Here is a 15,903-nt window from a genome sequence, read left to right as displayed (position 1 = left end):
ATTTTTAATATAATTTATTATCATATTGGTTTCCATACAACACCCAGTGCTCATCCCAACAAGTGCCCTCCTCCCTTCCCATCATCCACTTTCCCCTATCACTCAGCCCCCATCTACCCTTAGTTTGTTCTCAGTCCTTAAGAGTCTCTTACGGTTTGAATTTTTTAAGAGAAGCGTTTTTTAACTACAAGTCCAGACCCATTCGAGGGTTGTGACATTTACTTAGTTATGATCGATACTTTTTTATATATTAATGTTTTATTGGAAAAGGTACATGAGGGGCACCTGGCTGGCTCAATTGGAAAAGCATGCAACTCTTGACCTCAGGGTCATGAGTTCAAGCCCCACGTTGGGTGTAGAGGTTACTAAAAAATAAAATCTTTAGAAAGAAAAAGAAAGGAAGGAAAGGAAAGGAAGGAAAGAAGAAAAAGAAAGAAAGAAAGAAAGAGAAAGAAAAAGAGAAAGAAAGAAAGAAAGAAAGAAAGAAAGAAAGAAAGAAAGAAAGAAAGAAAAAAGAAAGAAAGGGAAAGGGTACATGAAAACCACCTATGGACATGAGCCCAGGTGAACATAACATGCAAGCCTCATCACACCGTCTTTTGTCTTATAAAAGCTTAACTTCTTTGGAGTAATGTCTTGCCCATTCCAGCAACAGTGTCCCAGTTAACTTGTTTCCTTTTTCTCTAGGCTCAAAATAAAATCAAACTCCTCTCAGGTCAGGGCTGAGTTGAGTCTTTGGCGAGTGAAGAGAGCCATCTCTTTTAAGGGGTCTCCAGTGGCTTTGTGAGCTTGGTGATGGGTTTTGAGCTCAGCCAGGATACTGAAATTCTTCCTCATCCAAACAAACTGCACATCCACCCTGGACTATTTGGGGCTCTCTTCTTTGCTGGATGGGTCATAACAGGGATTGTTTTTTTCAACCTATGTATAGTCTGAGTCAGCCTCTTTCACAGGCCTCACAAGTGCTTTGATGCCTGGCTCTTTGCAGTTGCTATGGTAGAAGGCTTCTTCCTCCAGCTTCAGGACTGGAAGGAAGTTCTGGGCCTGGTAGTTGTAACATCATCCCAGCACGCTGTCTGCTAGGACTGTGCTTAAAGCTCTCCAATGCTGAACATCACATCCACACCTTTGTCTAGTCAGCTTTCTGGCCCTGACTTTATCAGCCACTAACTGCTAGATTCTCCCCAGAGTTTTTAGAGGCTGAAGCCTTCTGAAGGCTGGAGTTTATCCACTTTAGCTGATGCCCATGCTGGGTTCTTAGTCTTGGTACATTTTCCTGCTGGCCCTTTATTGTCTGTCTGGCCCAGCAGGCTCAGCAGCTCCAGGCAGCCTCTTCTCCAGTCTCAACATGGTCTCCTCCAGGGGGCTGAAGACCAGAGGATCCTGGAATCAATGAAGAAACACAAAAAGCAACTCTGTATCTGCCTCCAGAAACTTCCCCAGGCTCCAGAAAGCCAGACCAAGATCAGCATTTTAAAATAAAGAATAACATAGTACACAATAGCATAGAATAGGTTAGAATAAGACAATAGATAATAGTGTATCCAATGTCACAAAGGTATTATTTAGTGAAATACTTGTTTAATGTGTGTACTGAGTCTCATAAAATGTATTTATGACTGTGGGTTGCATTCAAAAAGTTTAAGATGCGTTATTTTAGTAACTTCCCTAAAAGAAGGACCGGCCCTTTAGCCTTTTGATTTGTAGAGACTGCAAATTTTCACATGGCCACATACCCTAGAAATCAGTAAAAGCATATGCGTCCTTCCGTTTTGGCTCTTACTGAGTGCTTGGTGCATCCAGGCACTCTGCTAGAGCGTGAATAAACCGGCCTCAGCACTCAAGGATATTTTACAAACTAGTTAAGATCTCAGAAGAGGGAGATAACATGGAGATTTTCTAACTACTTGTTCACAGAGTGGTACAAGCAATGAGGGGGATAGACATTCAGAGAAGGTCTGGGTCAAGGTGACCATAACAGCCTCCTTGCACAAGATCAAACAGAAGTTGGGTCTTCAAGAGTGGGTACAATTTGGATAGAAGAGAATATAATAGGATGAGTTCACCATGTCAAAAATGAGAGGAAAGGCTTGGAGGTTTTCAGTCAGAAATTTTCTTGCACATCTACAAAGGCTCAAGGGCAGTGCACTAGGAGCAGGGAAGGCAGCACAGTCTCTGCCCTCGAAGCATGTGGAGTCACACAGCAGGAACAGAGTCGGTGGCCTTGTCTGTAAAATGAAGGGGTTAGAATGCACCTGTCTTCTTGGACTGCAGGCTGCTCCCACTGGGGACTGTGAAATCAACTTAGTGGATTGCAGCTGACATTGTTTGATGAAATAGAATAGACTAAAGTAGCATAGAAGCCACCAGAGAGCAATGCATGCAATAAAGGTAAGTATGGTTCCAGAAGCTGAGTTCATTTAGGTGTGTCTATGTATATGGGACCACGAGCAGTATATTTCTTACTGTGACTCTCCATCAAAAAGGCTTAGAAGCCATTGAGTAGATGCCCCCTAAGGCCTCTTACAGCTCTGCTGGTCACTGACTAGATGACTGGGTGTTTGTCATAGGTAACCACTTGTGTGTCCTGATGATGAAGGGTGGGCAGGCCAGGGAGAAATTAGGGGAAGGAGAGAAGTTTTGGCTGAAATTGGGAGTACTCATGATAAATAGCGCCCACATATGTAAACAGCGGAGCCTAGGCTGTTCCTGGAAAGAATCTTGTGGGCCAAAAATTGTTTTCCAACTTTCTCACCAACTTTGACTCAAGATCGCCTCCACTGCCTCAAATCAGAAATGCAAGGCTCATGAGCAGACAGACCGTGTATGAGGAGCTGGAAACATCTGTGATGCCAGAGAGCCAGGCCCAGCCTTGGGGGGTGGGGGTGGGGGGTGGGTGGGGAATTCCTGCTGCCCCTTCGCCAAACCTTTAGGAGAGCAAAAAGTGGGAGTTCCCTTTGCTAAGGGAGAAAGCAAACTGCCTTCAGGGGTGGCAGCTGTCCCTATGGGGTGGAACTTCTCAGCCTCCCGGAATAAGCTCCAGGAGTTCTCTGTTCCAGGCTCTCCTATCAGGATGATGAAAATCGGCAATTAACACCACCGGAGGAGGACAAGAGAGATATCCGGCAATCTCCAAAGAGGGGCTTCCTCCGCTCTGCCTCACTAGGTGAATACTCACACCTCTCACTCCAGATGTGACCAGCCAGGTATCACCCCCCAGATGACTGGTCAGGCATTCAGGTGGCTGAGAAACTGCCATGGCCTGGCTCAGACAACTCCCACACAGTGGCTGCCCAGTGATGAGACAGGATTCTAAGGGCAGGGCTTGTTGGGTGGAACTTGACCATATGCTACCTGATATGGGAGCCAAATGGTAGAGAGAAGGTGATCCAAGGGCCACTAACATGGCTTCTACACCTCCCAGGGTATGAGCCTCACAGGCCTGTGTCCCCTTTCCCTGTGCTGATCACAGTTCTATGGCTGGCTTTGCAGGTCGAAGGGCCTCCTTCCACCTGGAATGTCTGAAGCGACAGAAGAATCAAGGGGGAGACATCTCTCAGAAGACAGTCCTGCCCTTGCATCTGGTTCATCATCAGGTAGCCCAGACTTTCAGATATGTCACTGGCCATCACCCCACAGGCTACAAAACCCCCATGATTATGGCAAATCCCAAGACACCATTCAGTCTTCCCTGTCTTGACCACTCATAGTCCCAACCCCTGGCCCTAACAGCCCCCGATGAGGGCACTTGTCCACGCAAGTGAGAACGTTAACAAGGGGTGTCAGTTCCCAGGGTGGAGATGTAGCAAATACTGGTGAACAGGAGCTCCTCATGTGGTCCCAAAGGATCAGCAGTGCCAGGATTCTGCCTCATCTTTCTTCCTACAATGGTTCAGATGTTCCCTCCACAGACATTGGCTTACACTACAGAGCACTCAGGCGGATGTACTTACATAGCGTTACTTATAGATGTACTTATACAGAGTTGCAAGATACACCAAAACATAGAAATGATCAAAGATTCTGCCAGAAACATGGTCAGGAGGAGACTGATATTCAAGGAAAGCAGGTCCAGAGAGATTTGACAGTTGAAGTATCTCTTGGCATGGCTGACTCCAGCTGAGCCAGTGAAATCCAAGACACCAATGTCCAACATAATCTCAGGATCTTAGAAATAATGCAAACCTCAAAGAACCAAAGGCCAGTCTCTTACTTCTGGGCAAATTAGGGTCTAAATTTCCTAAAGTTTTTACCTCTCAAATTGTATACTCCCTCACCACAGGCCCATGCATTAGATGATTTCTTTTAATACCCAAGGGCACTCAACTGCCAATCAAAACTTATAATGTGCAAAAGATGGCCATTGTGGCTCAGCTAAGTTGATATGATTTCGGCTCAAAGTGTCCACTGTTTTGCTTAGCCGATGTGGCATTGCCAGCATACATATGATATCCACTGGGCTTTCTGGAGTATTGAGCATAGCCTTATACTTCCCTCAGATCTCCAGGGAACCAGGGACCCAGGCTGGGGACCATCAAGAGCTGTGGGCAGGGGAGGCAGGCCGGGGGGACACTGTATGTGCTATTTAAAAAGATTTCTAGAAGTTCATTTCACCCATCTATTCTTATCATGAGGTTAGGAACCTCTGCTTTATTTACACTCCCCCCTTCATGCCTTTCCACTACCCCCCAACCCACTGCCATGTTCCCTTTCCTCTTCCTCTCTGTCTGGGCTTTCCCACTGCACACTCTCCCATGGACACTTCCACTCAGAGAAATTGTTGTGGTGGTGACATGGAGGTCAGAGGATACAATATGTAAATAGTCTAATCACAGCACAGTGTAAGATTTGAACAACAGCTCAGAGACAAGCTGAGCTAAGGATCAGCAGGACATTCTTAATAGCTTAATTGTAAAAATTAAAACAATAAGCACTGATTTTTTTTCTAGCACTTTATGGTGCTTCACAGACCATATTGCACTTGAACCTCACATCAACCCTGCAAGATAGGTAGATAGAGGGCATTTGTGTTCTGGTTTTAGAGCTGATGAGGGCAGCATTCCTGGTAGACTGCTCACGAGAAAACCAAAAGCAAAAGAATTCACTGCTGACTGGTGATAGGGCCAGTGCTGAAAGGCAGACGAGCTTGATTCCACTCCTTTGCAACTTTCTGGATTTGGAGGAGAAGGCGATCACTGCAGACGGACATGATCACAGAATATATTTTAGGGTGGCAAACATAAGCACTGGGTCGTGATGGGCAGGGTGGGGGGGTGCGATTCAGAGGGCTGAAAATGATGGATGTGGGCTCCAGGTAGGTGGAGCTCTCTGGGAACAACAGCTGCTAGGAATAGGCAGAGGCCTGACTGCTTCCAATAACCCGTGTTCCTTGTGTGTCCGCAGGCATTGGCGGTGGCAGGCCTGAGCCCCCTCCTCCAGAGAAGCCATTCCCCCAGCACATCCCCCAGGCCCTGTGCCACCCCACCAGCCACTCCAGGCAGCCGAGGCTGGCCCCCACAGCCTATCCCCACCCTGCGGCTGGAGGGTGCCGAATCCAACGAGAAACTCAACAGCAGCTTCCCGTCCATCCACTGCAGCTCCTGGTCTGGGGAGCCCACACCCTGTGGTGGAGGTGGCAGCACCATCCGGAGAGCCCGGCCAGTGTCCCTCACTGTGCCCGGCCAGGCTGGGGCCCAGGGCAGGCAGTTCCACGGCAGTGCCAGCAGCCTGGTAGAAGCGGTAAGTGACCCGGAGCTGCACAGCAGGCAGACAGGGGGAAGAAAAGGCTGAGGGCAGCAAGGGGGCTTTGCATGAAGAATGGAGAAGGGAGGATCTGGTCCTTTCCCAAGTAGAGTGGATGTCGAGTCTCTTGGCCAGAAAGACCCTGACTCCCAGGGTCCACTGAAGAAGGGCATGGTGTGCAGAAAATGGTGATCACACAAGATGCTATAGGCTTCTGCTTGGGCCGGGCCTGCTGTAGGAGGAGAAAGTACTGAGCAACATAACCCTGCTACAGGCCAGTGAACCCCAAGCAGGGCCCCGGGCACCAATTTACAGCCAGTGGTGAGCTCTGAGGGCTCCAGATGCAAATGTGGGCCTGGGCTGGGTTTGTTCAGTATCAGTATCTGTGGTTCTCGAGCCTGGGGCTCATTAGAATAACCCAGGAGCTTTGGAAACCTAGGACACATTAAATGGATATTTTTAAAAGCCCTTTGATGATTCTAATGCACAGCCAGGGGTGAGAATCACTGTTCTAGAACAAGAATGCTTCCGGCTCCTCCATGCTCTGCCCTGGCCAGAGCAGCTAATGCACTCCTGGCACCACATTTTGGGGGACTGTGACAAATTGGAACAAGCCCAAAGGGGAACACAGCAAGGGGTTGGCAGGGTCCCTAAATGCCATTTCCTATGAGAACTGTTGGGGGAACTAGGGAAGCAAACCTGGAGGGGGGACAGCCTAGGAGGCCACGATAGGCATCTGAAACCTGTGAGGCCCCTCATGTCCTGGGCAGGGGCTCCTTAAGTGCAGGCCTGGAGCGGCAGATCAACCTGCCAGGTGAGCGGATTCAAGGTCACATGAGGAAGACCTTTCCAACAGAGCTTTTCCCAAGTGAGGAGGGCTTTCCTATAAAAGGGTGAGCCCGCCATCACTGGACACATGCAGGCAGAGACACCGCCCATCCAGTCGTCAGGCTGTTGTGCAGGAGGTGGAGAGTTAAACCAGATGACCTCTAAGGTCACTTCCAGCTCCGAAGCCCTGTTCTTCACTTGACCTTGATTATCCATTCAGTTCACAGATTTCCATTGAGTGCCAACCACGTGCAGGCTCTGTTCTAAGTGCGGGGATATAGCTGAGACACCAGTTTTTGCTCTCATGAGCTCATGCTGTGGTGAGGAGACACAGACAATAAATAAACATGTGTGTGGCATGTCCCACAGGGTGGGAGCTCTGAAGAAAACTTAAGCAGGAGAGGAAATAAAGAGTGATGGGGTGGGGAGCAGGACAAATGGAACTGGGAGGAAGGCATTCCAGGCTTCATTATGAATCCCTTCCCCTTGGCTCAGAGCCAGTCACTAAAGCAGCCTTTAGGAAAGAGGGAGCAGCTCTGGGATCACCTGCTGGTCTTTGGAGCGGGAACAGAAGCAGGTGCAGACATGCCGTTCTGCACACCTCCCCACAATCCTCTCCCACAGAGGCAGCCAGCCAGCAATAGGCAAGGGGCACAAGGTAACAAAAGGTTAACAAGTTTCACAAAAGGAGGATGAAGGTTTCTTGGCAAGAATAATATGACAGGCATGTGGGGGTGGCAGGGAGGAGAAAAGACAGGGTGGGCTGGGTTCTACCTTAGACAATGGCCCAGCAGCACCCCTCTGGCCCCCTCTGTAAGTTGAGTTCTCATGTGTTTGACAACAGTTTTTGAGTGCCCCAGCCAAAACATCTCCCCTCCAACCTACGCACCCCTGATTCCTTTGGGCAATGCTCTGTGTCCACTCCTTTCCTGTGAGCACCCCTACACACACACACACACACACACACACACACTTCCCAAAGGTACCAATTATACGCCCCTTGCCCTAGCCCTAAAGAGAAGAGTCAAGCTCCAGGAATAATGTTCCTCTTTGGTTCTTCTTCACGGTCCTCCCTTCCCGCTTCAGGTCTTGATTTCAGAAGGACTGGGGCAGTTTGCTCAAGATCCCAAGTTTATTGAGGTCACAACCCAGGAGCTGGCTGACGCCTGTGACATGACCATAGAGGAGATGGAGAACGCCGCAGACAACATCCTCAGTGGGGGCGCCCAGCAGAGCCCCAATGGCACCCTACTACCTTTCGTTAACTGCAGGGACCCAGGGCAGGACAGAGCAGAGGGCCAAGAGGGCGAGACCTGCGCGCCCACCCTGGCGTGTCGGAAGAGCGAGGAGGAGCTCCAGGACAGCAGAGCCCACGTCGGCAGCCTGTAGTAGCTAGGGCTGGGGAGACGCTGGGTTTTTTATTTGTTTCAATGTTCCTAATGGGTTCGTTTCAGAAGTGCCTCACTGTTCTCGTGACCTGGAGTTAACCGGAACAGCGTCTTCATTCATTTCGTTGGGACAAGACGCAGAGTTGGGTGGTGGTGGAGAGCCAGTTTTTCGGGGGGCATGGAAGGCAGCAATCCCAGTTTGTGTTGTGTGCACAGAGGTAGAGTGGTGAGGAGGAGTGGAAGAATCAGGGAGGGAGAGCAAGAGAAGAGACGTCTGCCCTCGCCTCCGGGCATGAAAGAGAACCTCAGCTTCCTGCGGTAGCCCTCACCAAAAGGACCCTATGTCAAACGGGTGTCAACTTTGCTTGTAAAAAAAAAAAAAAAAAAAAAAAAAAAAAAATCATTTTGCACATATTCTGTATGAGCCTCACTGTCTCCATAGAGCCAGGGCCCTGTGGATTTGCAGAAGGAAGCAGGGGTAGGACTTCAGCGAGGACCCAGCCACATCCCAGAGAGGGAGGAGGAACAGCAAGAGGCTGCAGGAGCTCGGGAACCCGGAGCGGCTGGCGGGGGGCGCGTGGCAGCCTCACCGGCAAGGCCCCGGCCACGCCCACTCGTCTGCGTCAGGCTCACCTAGCCTGCCCTGGGCTCCCAGCTCCAGAATGGCGGCTGGGCCTGCGTTGGCGGGGAGGGGCAGCTGGCGCTGCCTGCCAGGGAAGGGGCAGCCAGTTCTTGACGCGACGAGGTGGTGCTGAGCTTCTGTTGAGCGCTCTTTTGTTTTGTGATTTGACATATTTCTTGACAGCATGTTGCAGTTTTCGTTTTTTTGGTTTTTATTTTCATTTTGTTTTCCCAGGGGGAGGGGAGGAAGAAGTGTTTACAAAGCTTTGTAGCCACCCACCTTACTGTTTTCACTTTTGCAAATGTAAATCGGGTTTGGTTTTACTGTATTATTTAAACGATTGTGGTTTTCTTTTTCTACGGTGGGTTCTGTGGAGCCGCTGTAGTCCGAGTTTTACCAGCCATTGTGTATGCGCAATAATTTGTTATAATTTCCGTAGGTAGTAACAACAATTTTTTGGGTTTGGTTTTATAATTTAAAGTAATGCACTTGATGTGGTCTTGCACATATGGGTGATTGAGTTGGGTTCTTTTTAATGCTGGGTGTATCCGTGGGTGCCAGAGAGCGGAAGCACGGATGAGAGAGTCTCTGTGAGTGTGTGTGCTACGTGTGTGTGTGTGTAGTGGGTTGTCTGGGCACATGTCCTACGTGTGTATGTGCACCCATGCAGTGCGCCCATGCGTGAATGAGTGTGTCGCTCCCCCTTTCTGGTCTAACTGTGGGGAGATCTGAATCTGGGGCCATTTGAAAGCAAAAACAAACCACTGTCTCTGCTTCTGAAACGGGAATCAGTAACTCTTTGCATTTTCTGTCCCACAAGATATGCAAAAACAATGCAATAATATTCATTTTAAAAATACAATTGTGAGTTGTGTTGGCATTAAAGCTGTATTTAAAAAAAACAGAGAAATTTAAGGGAAAAACTCAAGAAGGCGTTTTGCTTCGATATATTCCGTGTAATGTTTTATTGCATTGATAATGTTTCTGTTGAAGAAACTGTTATACTTGAATTCAGGTCAGTTTCAGTATTTTACAAATATTTTTTTAAAACTGAATTGCAATTGTGCCAAGCGAATATAATGAATTGAATTAAGTTTGTTTTTGAATTCACTTCTTGTATATTTTGCTGCATGTAAGTAAATCATTTTGTATTTGAAGTGTGACAAGCTTTACCCTTGAACTCTGAAGTGCTTTTCTATATGTGGTTGGGGGAAAGGGAACGAATATTCTTTTAATTTTTACAATGAGCAGAGGTATCACCAGTGTAAATCATTACCCCGCGATCCACAAACAGGTTTGGACATTACTGTTTTGCATATCTTGTGTTCGCTTCCATTTCCCTCAATTTTTCCAAAACTGTATAAGTATACTCGTACTACATCTTGCTTTGAGAGACCAGGACATGTCTTATTCCTGTCTTCGTTCTATCCACTCTGCTCCAGTTCTCTGATTTGGACTTTCTCTAGGGACACTCCTTCACCATGAGGGGACATCACCAGGCTGGCGTCAACGTCCCCCATGGGAGAAGTGGCTGGCTTTTCTGTTCACTTTCACCGCACGAACTTTCCTCAGTGGTTTCCTCAGGAAAGTGTACACTGACTTGAGAGGATGGAACTAGAGTCGGGCTGGTTGGAGGGAAGGGAGTCCTCCCCCTGGCAACTGCTCTACCCAAACTCAGACGGCAGGGGCCAGAGAACAGCAACCAGGTAAAAATCTTTGTCCATCCAAACGTCAGCTCTGTCTTATTCACTTCATCTCTTCCTCTCTGGAGCAGGATTTCTTCCAGACCCACCCTCGTGTGTGTGGCAGCCATGGAAGGGACCAGGACTGGGGAGGACGTGTCAGGAGTTCACAGTGATAGTGGAACCAGAGACTTTGTGGGAGCATCTCTTATGCCCGTTTGTGTCTACCTAGAACATCATCCTATTGGTGCTGTTTCCTTCAAATAGAGTTCAACAATGATGGTTGAAAAGGAAGTGATTTGGGGAAAACAGGACCCAACCATTCATCCAGGATTTACTCATTGAATGTCTTCTGGTCCCAGTGTGCTCTCAGCCCTTATATAAGCAGCCTAGAAATTAAAGTTGGAGAAAGTCCACTACCCCAATGAAGATGAATTTCACTTTCAAGGACTGATTCATGAAAAAGTGGAGAAATGTGCCAGATACTCCCAGGTTAACTTACTGTCTAGAAGCAGGAGGGTTTCTTCCTGTTTCTCCAAGCCCAACCCATCCAAACATTTTTGGTTTGTTTTCAGTGCTGTGAAGGCCTTCTAGAAATTAGGTGTCATCCTTTGTCTAGTTTCCCAAGATGTCTGCCACTGTGCTGCTAAGATTTTAATTATGATGGAGAGGGGTGCCCTTTTGGATTAATACCTGGTTCTTGCTGTACGTTTGGTCCCTGGATAGAAATTTGGAATCTTAATTGACTACATGCACACAAACACACACACAACATACACACTCAGACTTCCTGCTGCTTTTTTCCTTTTAGACTTCTTCTGCATCACCAAATCTCATTAGCCGGCTGCAGGCCGGGCTCATGCCAGCTACCCCCAGGGCCGTACCTAAGTATGCCCCTTACCCTTCACCACTCATGCCTACAAGGTCCCTTCTTCTTTATAGTCATCTCTGTCAGAAGACCAGCTAGCCTTGCACCCTATAGGGACAATGTCAGCAGTGACAAGGGCATCTGGCCCTATGCCTCTATGAAGGAAAGGAGTTTCATATGGGAGTTCCCTGTCTAGAGCCATGAGTCTTTCTGGCATGACCTCATGGTCAATTGGTAAAGGGCTGACATAAGATACTTGTCATCATGACAGACTGGTTAAATCAGTCATGAAATCCTGAACCTCGTCCATTAGATGTTTACCCTCCACCTAGAGCAGAACTTACCCCATGACCTTGTAAAACATAACTGTCAAATCTTCTGAGAACCCTTAAGTGGCAGGAGAAAGCTGCTAATGGCTGAGGACCAACAGGACTTGAAGAAGTGCAATGTAAGTTCTGGGGGCGGTGAACGCGATTTTTATTTGTCCTCTGAATGGCCCAGACTCTTTTATTTCCACACTTTGGCTTTTTAGTAGTCATGTGTGTGATTTTCAGTTGTCTCCTTTCTGTTTCTAGAAAGCTCTTTTTGGTCTTGAGCAGAAAGAGAAGAATATTTTCCTAGATTTTGGCTTGATCCATGAATTTTTCTCTGCTTTGCTTCACAGGCAATTAGTTATAGTCCCTCCCCTCACCTTCTAAGTCTGACAGGCTGCCCTCTGACTGGGAGGTCCAAGGACAAAGGAACAAGGCTTCCTTACTCTGTCTTTATCCTATGACGCTGCTTCCAAATCTCAGGGGCTTGTCTGGAGAGAAGCTATCATTTTCTCACAGCCATTTTCCTTCCAGAACTTTTCCTGATCATTCACTTAAAGATAGTAAGGCAACCACAGGAGAAGTGTACCTTTCAATGCCTAATATCTTTCTGAGAAATAAGAACACCCTGAAAATGAAGAGTTTGGAAGGTATCAAAAGGGTTTCATAGAAGCCCGTTGACATATGCCCATCATTCCTAAAGGTCAAGATATGTAGCAAGAACCTAGTTCAGGCATACAAAATAACCCTGGTAGTCAGGTTTTTAGCCTCATCAAAGTACAATTATAAATGTTGCTAAGGAGGATGAAAGCATCTCAATCCTGAGGGACCTAGAAAAAAAATGAAGTATCATTGTCTAAGAGTTAGAAACTATTTAGCAAAGAGACCAGAAAAGGGCAATCTGGTTTCGAGAAGACTCATTTAAGCCCCAAGTTAGTAAAAAAAAAATAATAAATAAAATAAAAATAAACAAAAAAAATAAACAAAAAAAGACATGGCTCTGGTCAGGGGAAAGTATTGGCACAGAGAGAACAGGAAGGGAAATGGGCCAAAACAAAGGGTATGTCTTGACTCTTTATGCATCTGTCCCCATTTTATGGAAAGAAGTGTCCAGTTCAACCACCCACAATGGCAAGAACAGGGGAGAGGCTAATGCCTCAAGGATCAACTTTAGAAAAAGAGAAAACTAAAGTTTCCATCTGGCATTGTTTTCCCAAACTGGCTAGATGTGGGGTATCTGCCACACTATCTTTCCTCTCTGCTGGTGTCCCTCCCCTTGTATTAGCCAGTATGCCACCTGAAACTGACTCTAGTCAGTTGGAAGGTATGAAGGGAGGCCTAATGTCACTCACGGCGAAGCTCCTGGTCACCACATCAGGGTTCCCCATCAGCTCCCTCTGAGGAGACACAAGGAAAAGAGACAAGGGAACGAAGTGTCCTACAACTGTAAGGGAGAGAGAGGGCCTCTTTTCCATTCCCCAAGCCATTCTCTCTATTCCAGCTTCCTGCCCAACCCCACTTTTTCCTTCTCCCCACCCCCCAGTCTAGTCAACAGAAGAGTTGAGAGGAGTCCAATGTGCAGATTCTTACATAGTTTCTTTGTGAAACTAGTTCTGGTTTTAACTTTATTTTTTTTTATTTCAAAGCAATGAAACTTTGCTTTGAAGCCAGATACCAATAGAACAGGTGGTTTCTGCCAGACTTCCACATGGTTGGGGAGATATTTGAACACCACACACACACACACACACACTTCCTTAAGGAACAGGTGCTAGTGAAGGGGTTGAGCTCTGCACACATGATATTGTCCTCCCAGAGGACTGAGCACTGTGTAGAGAGAAATGGAGAGAGAACCAGAATAACTTCCTTGGGTAGAAATAGTGTCATCTGAACCTATTATTACTGTGAACTAAATATTATCTATATTGAGAAATACTACTACTTCTAAAATCAAGACTTTTCCCTCACATGATTTTAAGAGTCTTGCTCCACAGCAGATGCAGTGGTATAGACCCTTTGGCCCTTTGGCTCTCCAGTATTCTAGAAAAGCCTTTTGATGGGTCTCTGAAAGGGAATTAGAGATTGCCAGAAGGATATATTGAGCTGAGTTGAACAAATCTATTCAACACTGAGAGCAGAGTCAGAGTTGGGACTGTCCACAAAAATCCCCTAAATCTCTACCAAATTAAGAAAGATAAGCCAAAGGCGAGAAAATTAAACAAAAGCTTCAAATGTTACATCACCAAATATTCTCCCTTCAGATCAGATGCTGGCCTCTCCACAGCTATACTCTCTTTTGGGGGACATCCCATACACCCCATTTCCCAGAATCTAATGACTTTCATAAGGTTCCTAGAAAGGGCAACATGACATTTAATCTACCATAAATCAGACATTTACTACAAATTTGCCATCCAAAAATCACTCATGTACTTCATACATAAGAAAATTTTTCACCTAGATCATTATCAGAAAAGTCTCTTGATGGAAGAGGTTGTACATTTTAAGGGAGGGTAATTTCTATGTGAAGAACTGTGGAAATAGGATGGTTCCTATTTTCAGTTTAAGCCTGAAGAACTCTTGTTCTGATATTCTTGGAGCCCCGGAGTGTATAAGCAGAGGAATGAGGAAGATGAGGGTGAGTGGGCACCAGCCTCAGCACTGAGTCACTGCCAAGGGATGTTGAGGGCTGCAGGTTTCAGACCCCCTGCATGAAGTCTCTCCTGAGCCTGCAACCAGGAAGGAAGAGAAGAGAAGGCTCCCTTCTGTAGAGTCAAGGAGGAACAAAAGAGGACAGGTCACTGCATCCTGTACCAAGCCCCCTCCCCCAAAGATTTCCCAACATGGGGAAACTACATTAAAGCTTAAAAAAAAAAACTTGGGAATCAAGGGTAGACGGTAAACAAACAACCCTGTGCAAAGGGCTCCTTTGTAAGGCAACTCCAGTGACCCAAATGCTATGGGCTCTTTTCTGCTTGCACACATCACACCACCCATGCATCAAGCTGCATCCCATTCCCCCAAGTTTGGAATCCATCTCTTGGTTTCTCAACTAGATTATGCACTACCCCATAGCCGCTTTCTGCCCTGCCCAGAACATATGCTGTTCTCCTAGAGCCTCATGGGAATGAGGTCTAGCACCAAATAGGCTGTGGGTATCAAAGGCATAAACAAATTTGGACAAATCTGTGATGGTAGTAGTTGAGAACAACCTGTGGAAAAACACACAAGTTTGTTAAGAAATTGGGTGGTGGGTCCCCAGCTGATGAAGCACTGGAATGTCTGTTACTCTCATAATCATCTTGTTTTAATACCCTAGAGCTACCAAGCAAAATTTCCGTCCACATAAGAGGCTCCAGATACATCCCCCTCTCCTCATGTCCTCTTGCTCAGGCCCGAACCAATTTGTATCATGCTTGTTCTCAGAGCATCACAGAAAGATGAACGGTGCCTCCATCGTCATCCCACTGCCTGTCACCACCCCCCACACCCCTGCACACCCCTCCTCTCCAGGCTCCACGACTTCACAGTCTTACTGTTGTAAATACTGTTGTACAGTTTGTAATCATCAACTAATCCCGTTGTCAAAGGCCTCGCCTGCTGCGCCTTCTCGCCCTTGAGAAAGGCCAGGGAATCTAGAAGGGGTAACCTTTCGAGAAGAGCTTCAGGGTCATCTCTGTGTGAGACGCTATGTATATTCCTGTAAGATTGCATTTTTATCTAAGGAATGATGTTATTTAAAAAACAAACAAAAAAAACACAAAAAACAAGAATTGCAAATAAATTTCTTAACAATGTCTACACTGGTTTTATCGTATCTTCCACATCCTTCCTCTTCTTGTGCTTCCTACAGGTTACAAAAATACACTTAACTGCCAGATTACCCTCTCAGAACCTCCAGAGGGGTGGGGGCCGGGAAAACATGTGAAATCTGAATCCGATGATAATCTCTAACCTTATTTCAGCAATTTATTCACTCCTTCCAATGAAAACGTTAACAGAAAAACAAAGTTGACAAGGAAAGAGAATAGGAGGAATTGAATGGATAATACACAAAACAGAAGAGCAGCTTCCCCCCTCCCCCCACGATATTTGGAAAGGCATAAAATTGGTTTTGAATGAATGAAGGGAAGAAGGGAGGAGGGAGGGAAGGGAGAAAAGAAGGAGGGAGGGGGAAGATCAGATTATGTATATTAAAGATTAAAAATTCAAGGTTCTTTTTTTTGGGTTCTGTTTTATTATTAAACTGGCTCTGACAAAGCTTCCAGAATAATTCCCTGTGTAAAAATAATTTGTCCCAGAAATCCATGTGTCTTAGTTGAATACAATTATAACAACAGAAACCCTCCCACCGTTGGATGTTCAAGTCCATTTTAGGAATTAAAGGACATCAACCAACCTCCCTACTTCTCCAGAGCCTCCCCCCTCCCTAGCCCACCACCCATACCCTAAGCTCTGAAGT

At 46.6% G+C, this 15,903-nt stretch overlaps 1 protein-coding gene and 1 pseudogene across 11 annotated transcripts in view; one reads left to right on the top strand and one right to left on the bottom strand.

The window, feature by feature from the left end:
- Positions 1–15,234, top strand: part of CACNA1C (calcium voltage-gated channel subunit alpha1 C) — a 664,692-nt gene extending 649,458 nt beyond the window's left edge. For all 11 annotated transcript variants that reach the window (XM_032593890.1, XM_032593889.1, XM_032593891.1 and 8 more), the window contains 4 exons: positions 3,060–3,166; positions 3,493–3,596; positions 5,404–5,739; positions 7,657–15,234. In XM_032593890.1, coding sequence (XP_032449781.1) covers positions 3,060–3,166; positions 3,493–3,596; positions 5,404–5,739; positions 7,657–7,959 — 850 coding nt within the window. In that variant the 3' untranslated portion in view covers positions 7,960–15,234. The remainder of the gene's footprint in view (positions 1–3,059; positions 3,167–3,492; positions 3,597–5,403; positions 5,740–7,656) is intronic.
- On the bottom strand, positions 492–2,859 carry LOC115518096 (annotated as a pseudogene).
- Positions 15,235–15,903: the final 669 nt, after the last annotated feature.

Source organism: Lynx canadensis, chromosome B4, assembly GCF_007474595.2.
Source record: "Lynx canadensis isolate LIC74 chromosome B4, mLynCan4.pri.v2, whole genome shotgun sequence".
Lineage (NCBI taxonomy): Eukaryota > Metazoa > Chordata > Mammalia > Carnivora > Felidae > Lynx > Lynx canadensis.
The sequence above is the reverse complement of the archived record's forward strand: the minus strand, read 5'-3'. Positions and strand labels throughout refer to the sequence as shown.